The sequence below is a fragment of the Dipteris shenzhenensis genome, chromosome 1, assembly GCF_047967505.1.
Source record: "Dipteris shenzhenensis isolate YYH24624 ecotype China chromosome 1, Dip_SZ_1.0, whole genome shotgun sequence".
Taxonomy (NCBI): Eukaryota; Viridiplantae; Streptophyta; class Polypodiopsida; order Gleicheniales; family Dipteridaceae; genus Dipteris; species Dipteris shenzhenensis.
Window position 1 is genome coordinate 10,014,089 of NC_141596.1, and position 25,739 is coordinate 10,039,827.

The following is a 25,739-nucleotide window of genomic DNA, read 5'->3' on the forward strand; positions in this document are numbered from 1 at the left end:
TATGACCAGGGAGTTACTGGAGCATCTTCATCAACGTGTTGGCATTGGGCCTGCATGTGTCGGTGAGAGGGGGTGTTGGAATGGTCACCTCCCCATCTGTAAGCCCCCATATGAGGAGAGCATGGGGGAGGTAGACCAAGGGATATTGGGGCTGCCACATGGGCAGCACATCAGCTGCCATATGGGCAAGGCAACACACACCAAAAGGTAGAGGCTGCCACATGGGCAGCACACAGGCTGCCGTGTGGGCAGCTATCTAGACAGGGCCAATGGGCTAACAAGAAGGGTACCTGGCAAGTCGTGGAGCTCCTGATGTACGGAGCAGACACGTGGACATCAGGGACCTGCAGCAGCCTGATTGCACAGGGTTTTCCAGCAAGAACAGATGGTGCAGCAGTACAGGAGGGTACGGTATGCATACATGCCTGTACGGGGCTGGTGAAGGCCTGGCAGGAGGGAAGGATGCTGCAGCAGGAAGGCGCCTGCATGAAGAAAGATGCGGGGCAGATGGCAGAGGCTATGGGCAGGAGTGAGGCCTGCAAAAGGCCCTGAATCTAGGGCAGTAGGGCCCTGGCCAGTGGCGCAATGCCATGTGGCAGGTCGGCCCTGCAAATGGCCCTGAAGGGGCCTAGTGTTGTGGGCCCTTATAGGACTGGACCAGCCACAGACTGGTCGGCCAGTCTGGTCGGCCAGTTTGCTGCAGGCTGGTCGGTTTTTTCAGCAAGGCCTTGGGCCTATAAAAGGAGAGGCTCTAGGCCTCATTCATCATCCATTTTTCCAGCAAGAGCAGGAGCAGACAGGAGCAGCCAGAAGCCACCCCCTTGGGCCTCACACTCGGGGTGAAGCAGGGTGGAAGGTGTGCTGTAGACTGAGCTCCCTAGAGGCTGAACCTTGGCTGTCTTCTAGGGCAGCAAGGTGTTGTGATCATCATACCTTCTGGAGCAGCCATTCACAAGCAGGTTGGAGCAGTGGAACAGCTATCTTGGGGCCTACATTCAGGAGGACCAAGGGGACCTGTGTGCTGTAGACAAAGCTTGGCAGGGGCTGCCGACCTAGGCTGATTCACTGGACGGAAAGTCTACAGACGCTCGAGGTGGAGCACACGGGCTCGAGTCTAGAGATATCCAGCAAATAGGAGCAGGACCTTGTGGTTAGATCAGAGGACCACACCATTGGTGGGACTCTGGATCTATCTCTTTTGTATTGTGTCCATAGTTTTGGACGAAAATATATTATTTTGGTGGTTTCTCTATCTAGCTGGTTCATTGTCTATTGATGAGTCTGCACATCTATTTTATGCACATAAGTTAAGAAGTTTGTGATTCCACACCCCACATCACACTGTGTGAGCTCCTGGGCATTACTATAAGTCTTCCACTATGCGTACCCTCTGTTGGGTCATTTCTAACATTGAGCCAGCAAATTGAGAGGAGATTTAGGGCTGCTGTTCGGAGGTGTTCGTGAGGAGAACTCTGCAGAGGTGTCAACCATACAGGTGCCATCAAAGGCGTGGATCTTTGAAGCATGTTTTCAAATTCAAAAGGAGTTATCGAGGGTCGTGATAGCAAAGGTGGGAAGGCCTCTCCCATAAAGAGGGTCTCTTTGGAATTCTAAATGAGATTGTTGGATCCCACAAAGTCTACCTTGATGCGGAAGCAACTTCAAAAAGAGATCCTCTAAGCAGGGAAGCAAATATCTTCCAAGCTTTGACAGCTAAGCAGAAGGGCTGGAAGAAGTTGACAGCTGAGGAAAGGGAAGCACTAAAGGCCTCACATACATGTAACCGTTGTGGCCAGAAAGGTCATTATTGGCAGTAGTGTCCTCAAAGGATAAGTGAGGGACGCAATGAGAAAAAGGAAGATTTTACTGCTGTCACGTCGATTGTTCCAGCCATCTAGCAGCACGAGGCAAGATGCGCTACCATCAGGATTTTTCTAGTTCCAAATGGAGGATTGCTTGCTTGTATGTGGCAGCTGGACCTGCCGGAAAGGTGCAATGGTGGTGGAAAAGTCTTTGATCGAGGCAAGCCTTCACACAGGACCTCGAGCAACAAGGAGTCCCGCTGACTCAGGTGGCAGTGTGTTTACCAGTGTATATTTGTTTGGACGTCATAACCTGGCAGATCCAGAGGGGATTCCTGTCTACTGCAACTATTGTTTGTTGAGCTGTTGGAGATCGAGAGGGATCAGATGCTTGCAAGTGAGGGAATTCAGGCACAACAAATTGATCCTTGTGAGCAATTGGATGCCCATGGAGCCTAGATCATAGAGGTTCATCGATCTAGGAGCAGTATACCAGTTTGGACCTGAGAGGGGGCTGTATAACTCTGAAATACAGGTGCCCATGCAGCGAAGTAGACCTTGCACCGATTGCAGTATCAGTTGGATTATTGTACCAATTGGATCAGTGTACCACTACCAGACCAGAGGAGTATGCCTAAGCACCTATGGCCTGGGTGTTAGAAATCAACCAACAGAGGGTACGCATAGCGGAAGACTGATTAAATAGCCCAGGAGCTCACACAGTGTGTGTGTGGGAGTGCGGAATCACAAACTTCTTTAACTTATGTGCATCACATAGATGTGCAGACTAGTAAATAGACAATGATCCAGCCAGATATAGAAACAACCAAAAGAATATATTCCGTCCAAAGCCATGGACACAATACAAAAGAGAGATTTGTTGCAGCCACCATGGCTCCTCTAGGTTCTTCTTTCTTTCTCTGATCTCTACCCCCATGGCAGCCATAGTGCTGCCCATGTGGCCTTCTCTCATGGCCCAGGTCCACCTCCCCCATGCTCTCCTCATATGGGGGCTTATAGATGGGGAGGTGACCTGCATCAAAACCATGTTTTCAGTAATCGTGCTAAGATGGTTCGTGCCAAGAGGGGCCTTCTTCAATAGTACATATGACGGTCTTCAGCAACAGAGCATCACACGACCAGCAACACACCCAGCTCCCTGGAGATCATATTCCATCCACGAGCTCAGAGGTGATGTTGGAAGTCAACATTGCTCGCTTGCCTGGCCACGTGGCATCCAACTAATAGCCCGCACTGATCCAGCCTTATTCTCTGCCCCCAAACCAGCCCATAAGGCCTTCCATATCCCACCTTTTGCTGTGCCTCTGAAACCTGCCTATTCCGCCTGTGCTCAACCCTTGTTTCAACTCCGTACGGCCTGTAGAAGCTCTCCATTCAATCCGTACACATGCTGACATCAATGCCTTGTCCACGCAGTCGTATGTTGCTGTAACCCTACCCAACTCTACCCTTTCCATCTGTGGATAGCCTCTGGAAATGCCTCTCCCAAATCTGCCCTCCATGGAGGCTTTCCTTTGCCAGAGATCTCCCTTTCTCTGCTGCCCATATGGCAGCCCATGTGGCAGCCCCATGACCCATCCTATTATCCTATGGTCCACCCCCCCGATGCACTCCTCATTTGGGGCTCACAGGTAGGGAGGTGACCAACCCTAATCCAACATGTATGTATGTATATGTATATGTATGTATTGTAATATATATATGTGTGTGTACACACACACACACATATACATACATACATGCATACATACTTACATACATACACACACACACACATATATATTACATGTGTGTGTGTGTGTGTGTGTGTGTGTGTTACACACACACATACATATTGTGTGTATGTCTTGCGTCTGAGCAACTCTTGGCACGGAGACATATTGGTCCAGCTATTTGTCACAGATGTTTGGCTCCACAAGAATATGTGCCTCATCTCCTTTGGCATTGGTCTTCTTTGGCAGCGTTTGAGAGCTAGATTTCCTACTGCTGCCTTTGGGAAGCATTTTTGGCTTTTTGGGATTCACCCACGTAGACAGGAGTTTGAGTTGTTCTTCACTTGGGTTCGTTACTAGGCACTCTGGACTCTATGGAAGGATAGAAATCATATAGTCTTTGGTGGTCCTACTTTTTCCACTTTTCCTTTTTTGGATGCTCTCTGTAGCAATCTTTTTTTTAATTGTCTCCAAACCAATTACATAGACTATAATGTATACAAGTCATATAGTGAGATCTTCAACTGATGTAATTTTGGGATCCCCAATCAGGGGAAGCCATTGTGTAATATAAAGCATCACTCTATGGAACGATAGAAATTATAGAGTCTTTTGTGATCCTACTTTCTCCTTTTTCAGGTGCTCCTTGTTGTCATACAGCGAGATCTTCTGTCGATGTACTTTCGCACATCCCATTTTGGGATAGTTACTCTCTAATATAAAGTCTCAAAAATTTTCACCCAAAAAAAAAAAGTGTGTGTGTGTGTGTGTATATATGTATATTGGGTGTGTATGTGTGTGTGTGTGTGTGTGTGTACACGAGAAGCCAAGAAAGAAGAATGTTTTCAGTAAATATCTTCCCATATTTTCGAGCTTCTCTGCTTCAATCTCCATAGGATTCCCATTGCTTTGGAGACCTTCCTCAGGCCCATTTGGAAGTTTTTAATTACTGTTTTTAGTTATGAGTAGTAGCTGTCCCACTCTGGGACAGCTATGAATGTAAATGCTTTCCTAACGCAAAACTTATTTTACAAAAAAAAAAAGAGTCTACACACACACACATATGAACGTGCGTGCGCACGCACGCGCGCGCGCGTGTGTGTGTTGTTAGCTGTGTGTGTGTGTGAGAGAGAGAGAGATTTGTGTGTGTGCCAGTGTGTGTGTGTGAGAGAGAGAGAGAGAGCTGAGGAGCGCGACCGTGCCATCCCCGCGAGCTCGTCAGGGTCCCCGGTGCCTTCCACTCCCCGTCGTGACCTTTGCAGCCTCAAGTACAGCCTGTACGGCTGTTCCGTACAGATTCCAGCCTGCCGCTGCTGTTCAGTACAGGCCCGCGTCCTCCTAGGTTTGATCGCTGCTACCAGCCACCTCTCTAGTCCTCTATCTGGTCTCTTTTCCGCCTCGTTTCTAGCCTCCTGCAGTTCTCTGTTTTTTTTGTGTGTGTTGTGGTGCGATCTCTGCCTTTCAGCCTTGTCAGGGTTTCCGTACACCTGTACGGTCCCCGTACAGCTCCCGTACACTGTTCGTACGGTCCAGTCTGCATCTCCGTACGGATCTGCACACAGTTCCGTACAGTCCCGCTTGCAACTCTGTCCAGTCCCGTGTCTGCATCTCTGTATAGTTCCGTCTCCAACACCGTACACATCTGCTGTTTTTTTCTGTACTTTTCCGTACAGTCCCGTGTCAGTACGCTCTTTTTCTCCTTCTTGTCTTGCCACAGCTCAATCATGGCTTCAGACTTGGATGTTTGTACATATGCTCGCAAAGAAAGACCTGCAAATGCTAAGCGTCGTCTATTAGAACCTGCATCACAAGATGATGAACTTACTGTGGAAGCTCAGTACGTGTTTGACACCCTCAAGGATGACTTTCAGCAGTCACGACAGGAATGGGGCAAACCGGTTCCAAAGGTCACGTACAAATTGAAATTGCCTTCTCTCGTGAATCCTCTCAGAGAGTTGTCTCAAACTGCAGTTATAATTTTCTTTTGAGGAAGAATCCCAGCGGCCAGCGATGTCGCGCAGTGGATTAAGTCCATCCTTGGAGGATGGTTTGTAGAGGGAGTGTATTTTGCTTCCAGAGGCTTTTAAGAGGTGCATTTATCAGATACTTTGTGCAAGCAGAGACTCCTTGAATTCTCTCCCCTGTTTTACGGCAAGCAGATGGTACATGCTATGCCCTGGTCCCCAAACAAGGATTATCAAAGTCTTATACGACATCATTGTCCTGTATGGGTTGAAGTTGTTAACTTCCCGGACTATATGCGTGAAGAGTTGCCTGGCCTGGCTGCTTCTCTGGGACAGGTCATTTGTCCTCCACGGCCTATGGGAAATCGTAACAGGTTCTGCATTCTCTGGGACATTGATACACCTACCCCTCCTTCTATTGCAGTGGAAGTTGAGGGAGTGCAATTGGGAAAAAAGTATTTTGAATTGAAGTGGGGAGTGTTTGCAGGAGCTTGTTTTGCCTGCCACAAGTTTGGGCATCTAGCCTCTGAATGCCCAATGGTTCTGCATCAGCCCCCTCCTAATGCCTTGCCGCCCCAAACACGGGAAATGAATGAGAATTTGCAAGCTAAGACAGCAAATAGAAATGGAGCAAAGAGTGCCAAACCAATCAATCAGGTGCAGCCACTTGCTGGAAAAGGAAAAGATAAAGGAAAAGAGAAGATGAAGGAATCTGCGGGGATTGATCAGGAAGGCTTTCAACAACCTAAGAAGGTGGTTATATTGAAGCAACGCCCCCTTCAATCTCGTCAATGGGATGCTTCTTCTCCCTCACCCGGACAGGCTTCTACTTCAGCTCCTATCCTTCGCAATTGGGTGGGGCTATTGAAGAAGGGCATCCCCATATGTGATTCAGAAGAAGGGGAAAATGCTCTGTCTTTCATGGATCCTGAAGGAATGCAGCCAATGTACAGAGCCTCTGCAATGTCTCCAAGTGGAGGCTTTTCTGGAATTATGTACATAAAATGCAGCCAGATATTGTTTCCTTGCAAGAACATAATCAACACTCTAAGGTTGGTCATCATGATCACTTTGGCGGTTATGATATATATTATGCTGGTACCACTACCTACTCCGGTGTATGCATACTGGTTAGACATGAGCTGGAACCTCAGTTAGCATTCAATGACAGCAGTGGCAGATGGATGGTCATACAATTTAATGTCAATGGTGATATTTTTGAGTTTGCATCAGTTTATGCTTCCCAGACCTCTGCCATGAGGGCTTCATTATGGGATTCTTTATGCAGATATCCATGGAGATCCAATGCATTCATCTGTGGAGATTTTAATAATTCCCCTCTACCAAGAGATAACACCACTTCAAGATCTCATAAGCTATCATTACAAAGGCATTAATGGGATAGCATGCTACTTTCTGTGCAGGCTGAAGATTTATGGCTGCTTCTCCAAGGGTCAGTGCCTAGATATACTTTTCATCATAATGCACTTACTACATACTGGGCAAGGCTTGACAGATGGTATTTGTTTTACCCACAACAATTTGCAGATTTTAGCCCTCATCTCTTCATAGATTTCTCATTGGGCTTGTCAGATCATGCCCCGTTGTGGATGAATTTTCAGATTGGCATGCCTCTGGATGATTTGCCACCCCTTTCCAGTAGATTGCTGCATGTTAATCAGGCTTACTTCTGACATCACTATTTCCAGCAAATGATCAGACTTGTAATTCATCCTTTGCCTTTGCATGCCCAGGAGGTCATGAATTATGCTTGGGACAGTTTTGTTTCTCGTATACAGAATGTCATTAGTGAGTATGGCACCTGGCATATGACTGAATGGAGGAATGAGGTTGAATGGGCAAAAAGGACAGCACAACAATTGACTGACCTTCTCAGTCAAGGCCTCTCTCTGATTCAGAAAATGATTCCCTTTCACATGCTCGGATTAAATTGACTGCTAATGATCAGAGGAAATTGCACAAATGGCAGATTAGAGCAAGAATGAAGCTCCTCATGGATAAGGGCTGCTCATCAAAAGCCTTTTTCCAGGGCCTGCATGCTACTCGAAAGAAAAACTCATGTCTAAGGGTAAGGAAGCTAGATGGCTCTTGGACGCACTCTTTCTCTGATCTCCAAGATGAATGCCAAAATTATTTCCAGAAATTGTTCTCTGCTCCTGGTTCCCCATCAAATCAAATGACTGATGCGAGGACTGAATTCCTCCAATATGTTTCTGAAATAGTGGAAATGGATGATGCTCTTACCTTGGAGAGACCTTTACTGATACAGAACTTGATAATGCATTGTTCCACCTCAGCAAATACAAGTCCCCTGACTAGGATGGCCTTACGGTGGAATTTTATATTTCTTTTTGGGATGATTTGAAAGATGTCCTCTTGCAAATGATCAATGTTGCCTGCCAAGAAAATCAGTTACCGCACTCTTGGAAGCATGGCATAGTCAAACTTGTGCCCAAAAAACATCTGTGTGACCATATGTCAGATTGGAGGCCTATTACTTTGATGCCTGTAGTTTACAAACTCATTGCCAAAATGATTGTGTATAGGCTTCACAGGATACTGAATGCAGGCCTTCATCCTCAGCAGTATGGGTTTGTGCCGCGAAGACAAATCCATGACAATATCTCCAATGCATTGATTGCAATTGAATATGCTAAGTACTCGCATCAAGATGTGCTCATATTGCAGGTAGATATTGCTAAGGCATTTGACACTGTTCAATGAGATTTTATCTCTCAAATCATGACAAAGTTGGGCTTTGGTCCAAAGATAGCAAATGCAGTTTATTGGCTTTATTCTGGCTCTACTTCTCAGTGCATTCTTGGGGGTCATCTATCTCGGTCATGGACATTGGGTAGATTAGTTAGACAGGGCTGCCCTCTTAGTGCTCTCTTCTATGCCATTGCAACCCATCCCCTCTTAATGTATCTTGATCATCTTACAAACACAGGACAGATGACTGGTCTTAAAATCCTTGGACTGCATCTTTTTTGGCACAAGCATATGCTGATGATTCCTTCTTTATGCCACAGAATTCTCCCCGGGAAGTTCACATGCTTATGACCACTCTATCATTGTATGGATTGGCAACGGGATTGCATGTTAATTTTGACAAATCTAAATTGCTTCCCCTGAAACAATGTGACTGGCATTCTATTCTCTGGCCAGGTCAGGTGGTGCATTCCAAAGATGTAGTCAGGCATTTGGGATATCCTATAGGATGGCATATCACCAGGAAGCAGCAGTTAAAATGGATCTTCCAAAGACTTCAACATAAACTAGAATACTAGAAAATTTCTACTTGGCCGCTTCATGTCAGGCTCAGAATAGTACAGTCCATTGTAATGTCCTATGTCCAGTTCTTTTAGCCTTTGCTGCATTGGTCCTCCGGAGATATTTCAGCCTTTATGTCTCAAGCTATGAAGATGTTATGGAGGACAAAAACTGCTATGAAAGCATTGAGACTGATGAAGATGGAAATGGTGTGCTCTCCTAGGATGCATGGTGGACTTAATATCCTCAATATAAGATATCATGTACTTGCAAGGAAGGCAACTATGCTCCATACCTTTTTCCACCAACAACAGCCATGGACTTGTATGATAGCATCCATGTGTGTCAACATGAGGACTTCTACTTATGGTCATTGGACTGGAGGTTGTCATTGGGAGATTTGTAGGGAAGATACCTGGCTGTCCTTTCTCTACTGCTCTGATACCTGACTGGAAACAAGTACTTTCTAAGGTCAAATGGGCTCCTGATAATTGCTCGGGGACAAACTCAATGAGGAAAGAAAGTATTCATTGGAGTGCCATCTTTGACATTCCACTCGCTTTACAGGAACCTGTTAGGACATACAATCTCATGAAATTGGGAATTAGATACATACATGATGTGGTAGATAATCAGGGCTATTTCTTATCTTTTCCTCAGGCCACTGCTTCCTATGCATTGGATTGGGAATGCACCATAGGTCGATATGGAAGAAAATCGCTGATTTGTTACATCCTTTTCTACCTGTTCCCCCTGTGGCTGACACAGACAGGCTATTGGATTGGCAATTGCAACCCTCTACTACATGCTCTCATCCTGTTCCTCTGCCTGCCTTGACCTCCATCAAAGCCTACAGGCTTCTTCAGCCTGCTCCATGGATTCAGCAATATGCTAATACTCTGTGGCATATCAGGAAGCCCCTCTCATGGTGGCGGAAGAATCTCCGGATATCATGGAAGTGTAAAATGCCTTTGAAACAAAGACTTTTTCTTTGGAGATGCATGACAGGCACATTGTCAGTGGGAGTCACACTTGCCAAACGACGCATTGCACCATCCACATGTTTAAGATGTCAGGCTCCTTCAGAGATTGTCCCTCATTTGCTTTGGCACTGCCCGTGTTCTAGGAACCTCCTCGGGAGAATTTCAGATCATCTTCGACTCCGTTTCCCAAGTCACAGATTTGGGAAACATTTTTGGTTATTTGGCAGATTTATGAGGTCTTTGTCTCAATACTCACTATTTCTCTCTTGAGTGAGATATTGGGCTCTTTGGACAATCTGGAGTGAGCATAATTTGGCATACTTGGGTCGGCAAATTCACAAGTCATATGAATCTTTCCGAGCCTCATTGCGGCAATCTTTATACGATGCCTGCCATGAGGGTGATATAGATGCTTCTTGCATAGAGCTTTTCTTTTAAGTGGACTGAAACTCATAGGAGATGTGTTAAATTGGTACATACCCTAGAGGCAAAGCTATACTAGAATAGTTAGAAAAGAGGACACAGTAATTGAGTTGAAACCTGGAAGATCGGCACTCCATCGAATGTTCTCCTTTTTGAATCATTTTGTTCTCTAGCCTGAAAAGAAGGAATAACGTGATGAGCTTCTACATATTATACTTGATTAGCTTTCTTTCAAAGAAGAAAAGAAAGAAAGAGTTATCTTAGAGATACCATACTTTGACAGCCTATAAAATCCGTACATGATCAAGGAGTACAAGTTGAGTCTATATCAATGAGATTAGCCATATTGCCAATAAATAAGTGCACACTGAGATACGACGAATAGTTGGCCCCACTTTGCAAATCGTCAATCTGCATAGAGATGCTCATTCCCGCTTATAGTTTCTTGCATGAACATGAGACACAATGTGGTGGAGCCTTTGCATTGGAGTTGTTGCCTTTATCAATACTACTGTATAGACTGCAGTTGGGTTCAGTAGCACTGCTTAAAGAAACTGGGCCATGTGCTATTCCTAAAGCTTGAGATAGTCTGGTCGATTTCCATGGAGACAAGTACCCATTTCCTTTGTATGGTCATTTTAAAAATCCCAAAAAGTGCAAAAACAAAAAACAAGCCATTTAAAGGGAGCTATGGTATAAGCTGAATTTTGGGCTTCATGTTTGTTGAGCTTGAGACTCTTCAAAAAGCCACCAGAAAAATGAAAATTTTCAACATGTAATTTCAGAACAGCTTCTATGGGACAATTGGAAAAATCAGATCTACTCAAGAAACTGTGGATGCAAGATCAATGCATAACACATTGCAGGGATCCAAGCAGAGACTGTGCTCTGTATTTAAAGATCTTAAATTTTCTGCTATTGGGACAATTTTGCAACCTCAAGGATTGGAAGAAGACAATGGCAAGAAGCTGAAGAAATCTGTTTTGAGGATGTTCATTGTTATGTGACCTGTAAGCAGTGAGTTCCTGCTGTGAAGACCAATAAGCAGATGAAAGCACAGCAATAAACTTGAACTGCCATCCTAGAAGCAAATTGGAAAGCCAACCGAATGGAAATGGCACCTCAAATTCATTTCACATCTCAAATTCAAACTCTAGTCCAAACACCTAGCTATCTTCTGACGTGGAGAGTTAGAGTGAACATGAAATGTTACTCCACACATTCAGAACCACCAATCACCCTGAGAGGTACTTTTTGCATCATTGTAGCAAACGTTCTACATCTATGAGTTGCCTATCCTGATAGAACCATCTATGGTGCCACTTTTTCATACCATTGGCTTGCTTTCATCTTTGACAGGATGGATAAATGACACTCTCGCTGGGTCCTGACCAACACCCCAACAACACTGGTGACCTGCCATCCAAACCAACCAAAGATATTCCAGAGTTGTGCGTGGTGGCTCAATGGCAAGCAAAAATTATCCTCATACTCCTAGTGAGAAGAGAATGTTTGCACAAACCTACTGGTAATAAATTGAAAAACCAAAGGGCCAAATTAGCATACAAACCCAAAGTACAGCATTCACCCCTACCAATGTTCATTGGTGAATTGATCCCGCAACAAGTAATCAAAATCCATACAGAAGCACAACCCATAAAACACAAGAAACCTGCAGAGATCCAAATCATTACAAGATGAAAATCGTATGGATGTACCATCTTAGAATCTGTGCAAAAAAACTTCTAAGTCCCTTGTGTTGTTGTCAGGTGGGCCTTCCTATAGCCCATCTTCCCGTCTTCATACAATTTCACCCATGCCACACAAACCCCCTTGATAGTTCTCGACGTCTAACTTATGCACCAAGCACCAGGTAGGTCCCGTGCACCAAGCAACCCTAGAGTGCAAGAGAGGGCATCTACTACCCAAGCACTAGTACTGTTCACATCCAAGAGCAGGGTTCACTGGTCAACTGAGGGGTGAGAGGAAATGACTGTCAACAAAAACGACCTCAAAGGGGAGGGCAGAAAAAATAGGTGGAGCGGAGACGCAGACACCAAGGCTGCACACGGACTCTGACTCTAAAACCAACAAGAAGGCTAGTGAAAAGCCCGTTCTACCTAGATGATTTATTTGAGTTAGCTGCTCCTGCGAGCCCTCCCCCCTCCTTCCGTAGCCTCTACCTCCCTACCCTCCTCCGCTTCACTCCCTCGCCCTCGCCCCCCCTCGCCCTCGCCTTACCCCCCTCGCCCTCGCCTCACACCCCTCGCCCCTCGCCTCGCCCCGCCACCACGCCCTCACCCCTCGCCCCTCGCCCCCTCGCAACTCACCCCCCCGCCCCTCGCCTCGCCCCTCCGCCTCGCCCCTCGCCCCTCCGCCCCTCGCCCCTCCGCCCTTCCGCCTCGCCCCTCACCCCCCCGCCCTCCGCCCTCGCCCTTCACCCCCCCGCCCTCCGCCCTCGCCCTTCACCCCTCCGCCCCTCCGCCCTCGCCCCTCGCCCTCGTCCCTCCCCCCCCGCCCTCGCCTCCGCCGCCGTCCCTCTCCCTCGCCTTCGACCTCTGCCCTCCGCTCTCGCCTCCGCCCTCCGCCCCCTTCCGCCTTCCGCCCTCCGCCCCCGCCATCGCCTCCGCTTCCTCCGCCCGCCTCGCTTCGCCTCGCCTTATCCTCCTCCGTCACACCCAGGCTCCATCCCTCGTCTATCTCCCCCCTTTTTGGTGGCAGCCTCTTCTTCATCGGAGGTCTCGCAGTTTGTCTTGGCGGTATGGCGGCTCCCTGCCCGGAACCGGAGGCCCAGCCGGACCCTCCCTCTCCAGATGCCTACCGCGTGATCTTGACAGAGCAACAGTCGTCTCGGGTACAACAGGTTGCCAATGACTTTGCCCTCACTTCCGTCTATGGCAGAGTCATTGGACACTCTCCCTCCAGATCAGCCATTAGGGACTGGCTCCAGTCCACTCTTATGCTAGAGGACAGCCACATCGAGGAGGTGGCCCTTATGGGAAGGGGCATCTCACGACATTGGGCAGGAGAGTTCTCGGGAGGATGCAGAGCCGCCCGCCCACCTAGCGGCCCAGTTGGTATGCTCAGGGTATCTCCAGGCTATTTTTGCAGGCCTTCTGGAAGGCCTTGTGGGAGAGCTGGCGGCCGCGGAAGATTTCCTACTTCCTTTGGCTACTCGCCCACAAGGGTCTCCCAGTGGGGAGCTGGTTGCGGCAGATTGGTCAGGATGGACTTTGTCAGATTTGTCATGAGGACGAGGAGTCACCAAAACACTGCCTATGGAGCTGCACTCGCGCCCAGGAAGTGTGGAGGTGGACCTTCGGGATCCTTATTCGCGCAGCACCGGAGCTAGGTTTGATCAACTGGGGCACGTTCTGCTGGTGCAACACCACACCTGGCTTTCATCAGTTGTTCGAGGCAGACCTGCAGGACCCCATGTTCCTTATCACACAGGGGACTTGGGGGCCGCTCGAGGGCATCCCGCCGCACCTGGCAGAGGCAGACACAGGATCTCAGGAGAGGCAACCAGTCTGGGAGATTATTAGCAGCATCGCTGGTTGGCACATTTGGACCTCGCGCTGCGCGCAGATCCTCGATGGTACCTCTCTTTCGACTGCCCACGTCATGGCCGACATCTGGAGTGAGATTATACACACTCAGAGGCCAGTGGGACCAGATACAGGGAGATTCCCGAGCTGGCCAGGAGAAGCGGAGACGTTTCCTCCGAGATTGGGATACGCACGTCGCAGGGCCTCTTCTTCGAGCATACTTCTCAGGGCCTTCAGTGGCGCTATTCACCACCTCTCTAGCTGTTTATTCACACCCGCCTGATCCCTCCGTGAGAGAGAGCTTTTTGTTTCCATTTAGGGCTGCGTCCGATTTGTGAACGCAGCCCCGTCAGCTGCAAAACTGACCTCATGTATCTTGTTTTTTTGAAGTAATATAATCAGCACTGTTTTTTCGGCAAAAAAAAGAAAAGCCTGTTCTACATCAGACTCAAGACTTAAGAACCCTAGGAATCTAGAATATCAATTCCAACAACCGCTTCCCGAAATTGACCTTGGAACCCTGCACAAGCTGCACAAAACGATTGGCCACATAGCATGGCCTTTGCTTGATCTTCCGGGGTACTCAGGGTGGCGCCGCTTGGCTCCTTGGTGGTAGCAGTTGAATTACGAGTTGGACAGGTAACCAAGGGCCAACATTTTGCCTTGGCTTTAAGTGAGCCGTGTCCTCACGAGTCTACATTGACTCAGACTAGCCATTGTTTAAAACTTGCAGGCCAGATGGAGGGCTTCTGGGTGCCGAGACTCAAAACTAGCTTTGCGCCTCTTGGGAGTTGGGATGCTACCAATGCAAGGACAATGGTGGCTGGTGCAATTGAGAGCCGTAGAGGGACGAGGTGCCTCTGATGGGCTGGGCAAGACCAGCCTATAAAAGAAACCAGGTTGTCCAGGAGCTGGTGGTCGAGGCCAAGGGTAAAGAGAGCTGATGTCGACCAGCTCCTTTTGTGAAGGTTGCAACCAATGCTCTGCCCATTGTTTAGCAATGAGATCGACATCTGGGTCTACAATGCCAAGTTCCTCAAATTTAAACCTGTAGCATTTGAACTGTGAAGGGGGCTCAGCCTGCTTGGAGACCCGCCAAGCGATCGGACTTCGCCAAACATCAAGCACATGGGCTGTTCATGGCTTCTCTGACTATCGATCCCATTAACTACTCAACTAGTTTCAGCAACTTTGTGTAGTACACAGGCAAAGTATCCATGGTTAGCCTGGGTAAGTCATTGACCTACTGCATGAGCGCCTGGTGCTCGGTCTTGAATGTCACGTTCCGGTGCTGGGCTGTCTTTTGTTGCCAAGCCCGATCGTGGATGGAGACTTCGGGTGGCAGGTCACCTAGCTGTTCTGTTTGATGCAAGGGCCATGAGGAATCAAATAGAGCTCGCCGGGGCCCAATTGCCTCTATTGTAGGCAATTCTAGAGTTCTATAGGATACCTGGAAACGAGACCTATATAGTACAGAGTGCAAAATGCCGTTGGGGATGTGCACATCATGTAAAACTAGCAAAACTTCTTGTGCAATAGGTAGGGGCTCGGCTTTAGGTGAATGTCCTAAGGATGTTTGAATGGTTATCTTGACAAAATGAGGTGGAGAAGTTTGAGTACCTATTCCACCCAACAAGGAAAGAAGATCCTGCAAATATGAAGGGTACATGTCGAGGCTCAAGACCCAGAAACAATAGAAGCTGTGCCGTAGTCTTCTCATCAAAGTCTGTCGCCTATTTGTTGGTTGGTGCCTGGCCCTTCATAGTTGCGGTGGTCTTAGACCAAATGGCTTTTGCTGAGATGGTCGAAGTACCAGTCTTGGCACCCCATCAAGAAACTGGGAACCACCCAGCCTATAGGCCCCGCCCTTGTCATCATCTGGCCCTCAACGCTAGGCCAACGTGCTGACGTGCTCCTCATGGGCATTTAACCGTTGTTGCAGAAAGGCCTAGATCTGTTCTAGAGTAGCCACCTTCACTTGGAGGGTGGCATTTTCTTGGTGCAGCTAGCGAGTCTCAGCAATTATGGTAGTACACTAGACAAGGGCCTTGTCTAGAGTCGTTTTTGGTTTGCTGCTAGGAATCGTCCCTGTGTGGCCACCGTGCTCTGGGCTTGCGCCAGCTATGCTAGGGTCTTGTGAAGTTGGCGGGTCACTTCTGCATGCTCCTCCTGTAGCCTCGTGTAGGTTCCCTAGAGACTATCGAGCTTGGCCTTCAACTTCTTCTATTCTGTGTTCACAAAGTCAAGTTCATCTCATAAAAGGCCACAACCTTCTTCTCATAAGCCATATGCTCTCTCCTGTTTTACAGGAGAGCTTATCGAGGAATCCAGCTCCGCGCTACATAGAAGAAGGTACAGATAGGGGACAAGGTCCAAGCTAGCGCCAATTGACCACTATAACATCACAGGTAAGATGACATTAAAAAAGGAACAATTGATTAATTCCTTCACCCTGTTATGCCTTTCAAGGTATCGACAGCATTAAAACATCTTGAGCAGTGTCACGGAACCAGATAGGCTCCAATTCATCCGACTACTCAGATGTTGTCCCGGCTTCATAGATACCTAGTTATGCACTTTTCAAGCACATGGCGGATAACTGTTTCCCCCTTGACATTGACTCACTACAGTTGTTGCATGTAGTTGCTCATCATTTACGGACTCCATGGTATCTTCGGTCATTGCGTTTTTGCCTTTGAGACGTGCCACAACCAGTTGCACGTCTGAGTTCCCTTGTCAACCAATTGCACGTCTGAGTCCATGGTAATCTGAGTTCCCTTGATGACTGCTTGGGCACCTAGCTATCCTACTTTATCCATAGGCTGCTCGTTCACTACCATTGCTCCTTCATGCAGCAAGACCCAACGGCGTAATACTCCACCATCTGTACCTTGGTGATATAGTTGACCACTAATCAAAGTATATTTCCAAGCTTTCAGAGCCAACCAACTGCATTTGTCTCAGGGCATTTGCTCAGGAAATGTGCCTTGTGACAAGTACTGAAGCATTTCATCATACTTGGTTTAAGAAAAATCCATAGCAAACAAATATGCATCTGAAATCTCAGTTATCACTCCTTGATTGTCATCTGAGACAGGCAGCCGCCGTGATAAACAGTCTACCCCTACATGGGACCTACCTGCCTTATGAAGGATTGTGAAGTTGAACTCCTATAGCAATAGCACCATCTCACCAAACGTCCCTGAAGTACTGTTTTTTTCTCTACATAATAGAACTATTAAAGCTCGAAAATCACTATAGAAAAAACTAGTTGTCACAAAGAAACCGACACACTTTCTAGAGAACCCGGCTCACTGCCTAGGGAGTCTCTATAACAGGGGCTAACAAATAGGGCGGTGGTCTATACATCTAGCAAATATCTCGTGGTACTGATGTGAAAAATGCCTACAGGCCAAGCCTTGCAAAAACGCTCCCTCTTGTGGTGGTCACTCTGGAACCTGGAGTACCGCTCTCCCAAATGGTGTGCAGGGTGAATATGATGTCCTATTAGATGGTAATGAGGGTGCCGCCAAGAGACCTGATGGGCTCCCATCACCTGACCGTGGTGGGCAATCCAGATGTTCCAAACAGTGATGTTAGACACTGTCTCCCAAATACTATCCATTGGCGAAGTCAAAGGGCGCACATGGAAGGGGGGTGATGCATCATATGCTTCAGTCCTAGAGACATGTTGGTTTAGGATCTTGTATGCCGAAGAGACTGGGTCAACGGATAAAGTGTGCCTGCCCTCCGTAGGCCATGCCACCTCCCCCATGTGAAGTCCTGCTGCGTGTGGTTACAATCCACTGGCTGTCAGTGTAGTAGTTAGTTGTCACCTCGTCGCTCGCTTTTGGTATCGGTGTAGTAGAGTTGCCGCGTCATCATGTGCAAGCCAGGCCTTCGCTATTCTCAAGCTCCCCGCTCTGCTAGGTGGCCTCTGCTACTCCCACTCATCACCCTCGATTGTCTATCCTTGGTTCCGATTTCGTTCCAACTTCCATAGCTGGATTTTGCCAACTCCTTTCGCCTCAGCTCAGGTGTTCTTCTGTCCTGGCCGGGTACCTTTGGTGTCTCTCCAAGCAGACAGGTCTTCAAACACCGTAAATCGTCCTCAAACACTCGGATGTATCTTTTATAGAAATATGCTAATCTAAGAAACTACCGTAGCTCGTCACCTGTTAGCATGAATTGCTGCTCTCAATGTCTATGCACTCAATCCTATACAGTGCTATGCTCAATCGACTCAATTTCGCACTCGTTCTTTTAGCACATCATTCCCTAGTAGGATCACCAAATGTTGACGGTCTTTTCCTCTCACCCCTCAGTTGACCAGTCAAGCATGTGCTCAGATGTGAACAATGCTATGGTCTCAGTGGTAGATGCCCTCTCTTGCAACTCTAGGTTGCTTGGTGAGCCAGACCTACTCGGTGCTTAGGTGCAGAAGTTCGACCTCTAGAACTATCATGAGGGTTTATACTGCATGGGCGAAACCATTTGAAGATGAGTAGATGAGTGTGCACAAGGGAAATACAAGTCATTTTACAAGAATTTAATGCATAATCGAGATGCAAAAACGAATACATGTGTTACCAAAAGGCCTCGGCCTGTTACAAACAACCATAGCTGCAGTCCACACACAACTAGAGACACATACACTTGAGGTGCAAACTCTGACTACAAACCCAACAAGAGGGCAAGTGAAAAGCCCACTCTACATCAAACTCAAGACTAGCCCCACCCCATGCCCCCCCCCCCCCCATTGACACCCTAGGATCGGTCACATGGCATGGCCTTCGCTTGCTTTTCATGGGTACTCGGGGTCATGCCACTTAGCTCCTCAGTGAAGCACTCAGGTTACCATTGTTCGCCTACCTCCTCGTAGGTGGGTAATCAAGGGCCAACACTTTTCAGCATCCACGACTCCGCCTCCCTCCCTTTCTTCTCCCCCACCCTTCTTTTCTGGCTCCTCCAGCCCTTGGTTGTTGCGCTACCAACTGGAAGTTTCTGTGTGCCGAACTGGTGCTAGGCTTTCTTTTTTCTCCCCCGTCCCAAGTTCAACCTCTCCCCTCGCCCCTTTCCACTCTCTCTTTCTTCCACCCTACACGGTTGTGTGCCCAAGGCAGCCCATCTAGCTGCCTGACTATTTGTAGGTAGCAGGGAAAATCTTGTGGGTTGCATTCATGCCCCCTCCCTCTCTTTTACCAATCCCTCACCATTTCGCCTTCTCCCAGTTCTTACGCCTCTATGCTTGGGTATTGATGAGAAACATAAGTATTGCTTTGCTTACTAAGTTGTTTCCCTTCCATAATTTTTCAAGCCCTCTTCTAAAGCCACCCCCCCCCCTTCTCTCTTTTTTTAAAAAAAAGAAAAGGGGGGGGGGAAAAGAGAGAAAAAAAAAAAGAAACTTCGACCTCCTGCAGTCCCTTCTTTGCCCCCATAATGAAAGGAACAGGGGGATGAGGACAGGAGACTAGGCGGGAGACCCCTCGATCCATATCTGCATACGCGTGGAGATGGGGAAGGGGAACGGTGACAAGGCGAAAACACAAAAGCAACTCAATCTGGAGGACTTCAACAAACGCAGCAACCGGAGCGGTTTGACAGTGGACAGCACCGCGGCCCAAAAGAAAGGGGCCCACCCAAAGCCCATGCCGCTCACCACATCCTCGACCTCTATGGTTACCACCATCATCCGCCTCATCATCTACGCCACCTTTCTCCTCCCCCTCTCTTGCATCATCATCATAGGTCTCCTCTCCAGTAGCCTCACCACTAGCCCCATCAGCCACGGCTCCACAATACTTTCCCCTCGTATCACCTCTACCTCTCAGTCAGCCACCCTTCATCACCTCGTCTGACCTCGCTACTCCTACATATCACTCCCCCGCCCAGATCATATTGTCCCCACCCTCAGTACAACCTCAGCAGCCCACCTTCATTCCAACCCCTCTCGAGATCCAGTTCCCACCTGGACCAGGACATCCTAGGCCCCCACCAGATGCTTGGGACTCCCTATTGGCTGAGATACACAGCATCCGAGCTCGTCAGGCAGAGCTGACACATCACACCCAAGAGCGGGCCCGATACACCCAAGAGCAGGCTTGGATTATACACAAGCAGGGCACCCTTATCCAGGGACTTAGACACGACATCACAGCTTCGAGAGGAGCTCGGGACCCTTAGAGCAGCGCCTGGAGGGACCCTAGTCACAGAGATGGAGGCACAGATAGCCACGATACAGTCGGCTATAGCAGAGACGACTAGATGGGTGGACGTGGCAAAACGGGAGCCCGCAAAGGCAACCGTTTCAGCTGCCGTACAAGAGCAGCAGCAGACGGCTTCGAAGGCCCTCAACATCCGGATACGAGGGATCACGCGAGACAGCACCAGCACCACTACGACGCCCATGGAGGAGGCGATTACCTTTGTGACCACCACCATGGGGGTCCCCGACCATGGCATAGAGGGAGCATGGCGTGTTGGGAGAGATCCCAACCGAGAGCAGCCCCTAGTCATTCGCTTCAGAGATTCACATGCTCGACTAGCGACACTCCGACGTCGAGCCTCTCTACGAGAGCATCCCACCCTGTCCATGGACGAGGACTTGACACCACTACAGATTGAGGAGCGACAAGTTCTTCTGCAGCAGCAGGATGTTGCCCGCAAGGAGGGGAAATGGGCCGTGGTCCGAGATGGTAGGTTGTTGAACGGCACCCGTCAGGCTCCCACCCGTACCCCCTAGGGGGACGGGGCCTATGAGACTCAGGTTTTGAGACCCTAGACTGCACCATTTGGAACTGTAATGGCATCTTATGGTCAGACCCAGGGAACTTCTCGGAGTCTTATACACGACGAGACATAGTCTTTTACACGGAGACACACCAGAGCCCAGAGCGTCCACTACCGATAGTCAGTGGCTACACATGGGAGTCAACCTTCAGGGATGAGACGAGGGATACAGGAGGAGTCCGAGGATCAAGCGGGGTCACAATATTGTACAGGTCTTCCCTCGCTGGAGCCATCTCCATTGAGAGGAAGGACGCACACTCCCGATTCATGTGGATCCGGATCCGACTCACAGACACCCGTGACCTTTTCATAGCAATATGCTACTTCCCACCAGACACATCCCACTTCGCCACAGTAGCACGAGAAGAGGGTGAGACATCGCCATATGCACCCTTACATCAGGATATCCCAAACCTTTCAGCCCGCAGGGAAGTTCTCCTTGTTGGGGACTTCAACGCCAGGATGCGTACACGACATGCACCACTCCTGGACTTTCGAGATGACTCTATCATGCTGCCAGACATGGACCTAGACGGAGCAAGTATGACTAGGACCTCATCGGACCGACACGAGCCTGTTACACCATATGGACACGTGCTCCTTGATTTGGGCAGGATGCATGATCTCATCATCTACAACGGGCTCGACCTATGGCCCTCCTTAGGTGGTTTTACTTGCTTCCCACACAGGGGGGGCACTAGTGTAGTAGATTACAGCATGGGATCCCCTACCTTCACTTCATGTATCACCGACTTCACCATAGCACCACTCCCTCCAGGAGCTGATCACACATACCTATTCTTCACTATCGCCACCCCATGCTTAGCCACACCATATAGGAAGCACGACACCTACCACGACATACACTTTGATCACAAACTCTCACCAGCCTACTCTGGACGCCTAAACAGACTCCTAACCTACATCGATCATACCACTCATAGAGGACCGTGCTACCCTGATTAGTCGCACACTCCACGAGGCTTCCCTCCAAATCTTTCCCCACACCACACGGTCCACTAGACCACCACCTCTTGGTTCTGTATCCTGCAAAAATTGGTACGATGCGGAGTGCAAGGCTTGTATGTCGGAAGAAGCAGGCTTTTCTTCATCAAAATGACGAGGAGCTGCTGCACATCTTGTACAGCAACAACTCTAAGGATTTTTGGCAGAGATTCCTTGAGCGTAGGTCCCCATCACCCCTCACCGACACGAGAGTCTGGCACACGTATGCACACCATCTATATGATGTCCCACACCAGCCCACTCCAGACCTCATACACACACCTCGTCCCACCACTTGCACGTTGTTCACCAGAGGGGGAGTCAAGGACGCGACATTGAAACTGCACAATGGCCGAGCTAAGGATCACGAGGGGCTATGCACTGAGTTTATCGCATATGGGATCGACACGTTAGCCCTGATCCTAGCAAAGCTATTCAATGATGCTGTTTGCCTTGGCTTCCCCCACACTTGGACACTCAACACCATCACCCCCATCCACAAGGTAGGGGATCCCATGGACCCGAGTAACTACATGACTATCATGATTGGACATGTGATGTCCAAGATCTATGCAACTGTATTGGATGCATCGGTCAGCCTGTTCGCAAAGATGAGAGGGCTCAGAGCAGATGGTCAGGCCGGTTTCAGGCGAGACCATGGGACTATGGATCACATACTCACAATCAGGAGTGTCATTGAGGAGGCCAGATCACGGAAGGAGAGGGTATACTATTGCTTTGTGGATTTCCGCAAAGCCTTTGACACAGTACCTCGAGCTCGTCTTATCACACGCCTATAGACACTGGGATTTGATCAGGAGATCATCTGGGCAGTCATGGCACTGTATGAGAGAGTCTCAGGCCGAGTTCGTACAGGCGCAAGTTGGACAGATGAGATCCTAAGTACCATAGGGGTCAAACAGGGTTGTCCCTTATCACCGACCCTGTTTGGCCTCTACATCGATGAGCTTGAGACTTTCATGGGGACGTTCGGAGGGACTAGTTGCTCACTTGCCGGGATCATCATCAGGATTCTTCTTTATGTAGATGACGTGGCACTCTTGTCGTCCACACCCGAGGGGCTCCAGCGACACCTGGATGCACTGCAGGCTTTTTGTTTATCCCATGATTTGGAGGTCAACCTTGGCAAGACCAAGGTCATGATCTTTAACACCTCTCGAGCAAACATGCAACGGAAACAGTTTACTTTTACTTTGGGTGGTAAACCAGTTGAGATCGTATCCTCATACACTTACTTGGGGGTCATCTTCTCCGGCCCTGTCTGAGGGGGGGGGGGTTTCCTAACACTTCCGGAAGTATTACCGGAGGCCTAGGGCCACTGGTGCGAGAAGCGAGTAAGACGTGCCATAAGTGTCACTGATGGTACGTAGGTGAGTGCTTGTCGATGGTGTCAACTATGTGCAAGCGGTAAATGGTGTCAACTATGTGCAAGCGGTACAAGTGCTGAAGTGATGTGAGCAGAAGAAAACCAAAGCGGAACAACATCATGAAAGCCATCCCTCGACATGAATAGCAAGAACTTCAACCACATGACACAGGTCCGTTGTACCAGGTGAAGGGAGAGGAGGGGAGGAGAACACAACGAAAAGAGATTTTAGAGTAGCGAGCAGAGATGGGAAGTAGCATAACTCATTAGAAAGCAAGATGATTGATACACTCCCAGAAGATACACACGAGGCGAGCTCTTGACTCTAGCCTCTCACTCCTTCACTCACGCCTCTCGCCCCTACGAGAATGTCCCTCCTCCTTTCCCCTTTCCCCCTCTTCACCTTCTCCTCCTCTGCTCCACCCCCCGCTGCCAATCTCCACTCCTTCTTCCTATTGGATGTCTTCTTACACCCTTAGCCATCCTTAGCCATTCCACCGTTTGTGGGCCGCTCTGTCCTTGATGGCTTCCGCAACACTCCAGCCTGTCCTGGGTCAGTGAATCCCGTGCTCCATGTGTTCTCTGCGCTCCTGACACTAGGTGGTTGAGAGGGTTGGTGCACCACCTATGCCTCTTAACTGTTGGACTGCTTCCCATGTGCACCAACAGGTGTATCCCGTGTACCATTGCGCCAGTACTTCCCTCTGATTGACTTTGACCATGGTGAGTGAGGTTGAGGTTTGGCACTCTTCAGTCATGTATTGCTTCCGCCATACCCAAGTCATGTATAGGTCAAGTCATGTCCAAGTCAAGTCCATGTCATGTCCAAGTCATGTCCATGTCAAGTCATGTCCATGTCAAGTCATGTCCAAGTCTGTTCCATGTCACGTCCAAGATGTGAACACATGTGAACACGCTGCGACTAGGTATGACCAAGGTCTAACAACTTGGCATGTTGCTGAGGTGATCATGACGTGACTCTTGGTGGGTCGCCATAAACTTTGAGTACACTTTGAGTACAACAGATCCCCCGCCACTATCATTCACCGTCCCGGTGAATGACTGAGGATCTGTGTGAGAGAAAGTTAAGTATAAATTACAAATAAGAAAGTGACCTTGTGGTTGATATCCCAAAACTGAAAAGAAAGGGTTCATGGCCTTACAACTGTAAAATTGAAAAAAAAACTGGCTCATGGCCATACAACTCCAAAATTCCTTATTTACATGAGACTGCAGAATCCAAAGGGACCGAGCTCGCAAAAAGAAATGCCGAACTAAAAGATCCAGGAGCTACTGCTTGCTGGATGAAGGTCAGGGAGGGGGAGGGGGTGGGTGTGGTGGGTGTGCCGATGTTCCGGGGCTGGTCCTTGCCTCTTCCTCGACTGTGTCCATGAGGTTGCGGATGTCCTCGTATTTGGATTTATACCTGTGGTAGCCAGACCTGTAATGTTCACATCGAGATTTGAGAGCAGCATTTTCATCTTGCAGCCCATGGAAGTTGTCCTGCAACTTGGAATGTGAAACTTGGAGATGGTCTTCCGCCTCGCGAATCTGCTTCATTTGACTCCGCACCACCTCCACCTGTTGATCCACAGTATGCTTATCCGCAGCCAGTGAGGTGTATCTGTCCTGTAGGGCGGCAAGCTCCCGCTGGATTTGAGCCTGTTGGGCTGAATGATGGTCCTCCAAAACTTTCTTGGTGGCTGTCCACTCTGCCTCCTTTGCGACAAGACATTGCTGAAACTCGTCGTGCTGAGTTTTCCACGCAGCCTCCCTTGCCTGTAGAATTGCTCCCCACTCCGCTTCTTTCATTTGCAATGTTGTATCCCATTCTTTATGCATGCTGGCTACCTGCTTCTCATGTTCCAAGCGGAGGTGTTGCTTCTGTGACCGAAGCTTGCAAACCTGACCCGTAGTATTAAAGAGGGAGGCACCCATCTGAATGAAGCTGTCATCTATAATGCGCTGAGCCATATGAAGGGACCTTTTAACCCATGCATACCTGTCCCGGTAGGTCATTCGGTCAGCCATGTCAATAAGTTCGCCATATTCCTCGAAGGCTGCTTTCATCCCCTCTTGCTCTGGGTCCTCGAGAGCTGCCACTAGAGCCAGTGTGTCGATGTCTAGGTAACAGCTTGGAGCTTGGGATACCTTCTTGTTGGAAGCGATTGTCTCTTGCAAGGGAAGTGTGAAAATTTGGTCCAGGTCCTCCTCCTCCATGCAAACAGGAGACCGCTTCCGCTTTAAGGCATACAGCAGCCGTTTGTGTTCCTGGCTCTGTTCGTCTATTTGGGCCTCATGGGTGAATAGATCTCCTAAGGAGGTTGCGAAGTAGGTATCCAACATATCATTTTGAGGAAGTGGAGGACAATCCGCTGGAAAAGGTATCTTACCCCCAGCAAAAATAACCTCGCCAGGTCGAGTTTCCAGTAAGTCCTGTTCAGCAGCCTCCACACTTGGTTCAGGGGTCAGTCGTCGAGACACCCGGGGTGGTGTCTTCGCATCACCAGTGGCTCCCAAAGTAAGATTCAAGTTCAATAACCTGTGTCGTTCTGATGCCTCTCCATCAAGAGATTCCAAGGCAGAGGTGCCTGCTGCCATAACTTCTGTCGAGGGATCCCCCTGAGTTGGGGGGTTAATGTGCATATCTTTGCACCCTACTGACCCTGATGAGATGATCGGAGGGGAAATGGTCATGACTGCGGGTGAGGTAAGTGGTATTGTCCTGCCATGGTGGGTGAGACCTGAGGAGGGCAGGGGAGTGACCGGAAGAACATCATCAGGGAAATCAAAATCTACCTCGAAGGGGAT

The 25,739-nt window shown here is 48.8% G+C and overlaps 1 protein-coding gene across 5 annotated transcripts in view; it reads right to left on the reverse strand.

The window, feature by feature from the left end:
* LOC147905350 (protein TIC 22, chloroplastic-like) overlaps positions 1 to 25,739 on the reverse strand; it is a 113,022-nt gene that overhangs the window by 49,700 nt on the left and 37,583 nt on the right. For all 5 annotated transcript variants that reach the window (XM_087379683.1, XM_087379692.1, XM_087379667.1 and 2 more), the window contains one exon: positions 10,317 to 10,373. In XM_087379683.1, coding sequence (XP_087235809.1) covers positions 10,317 to 10,373 — 57 coding nt within the window. The remainder of the gene's footprint in view (positions 1 to 10,316; positions 10,374 to 25,739) is intronic.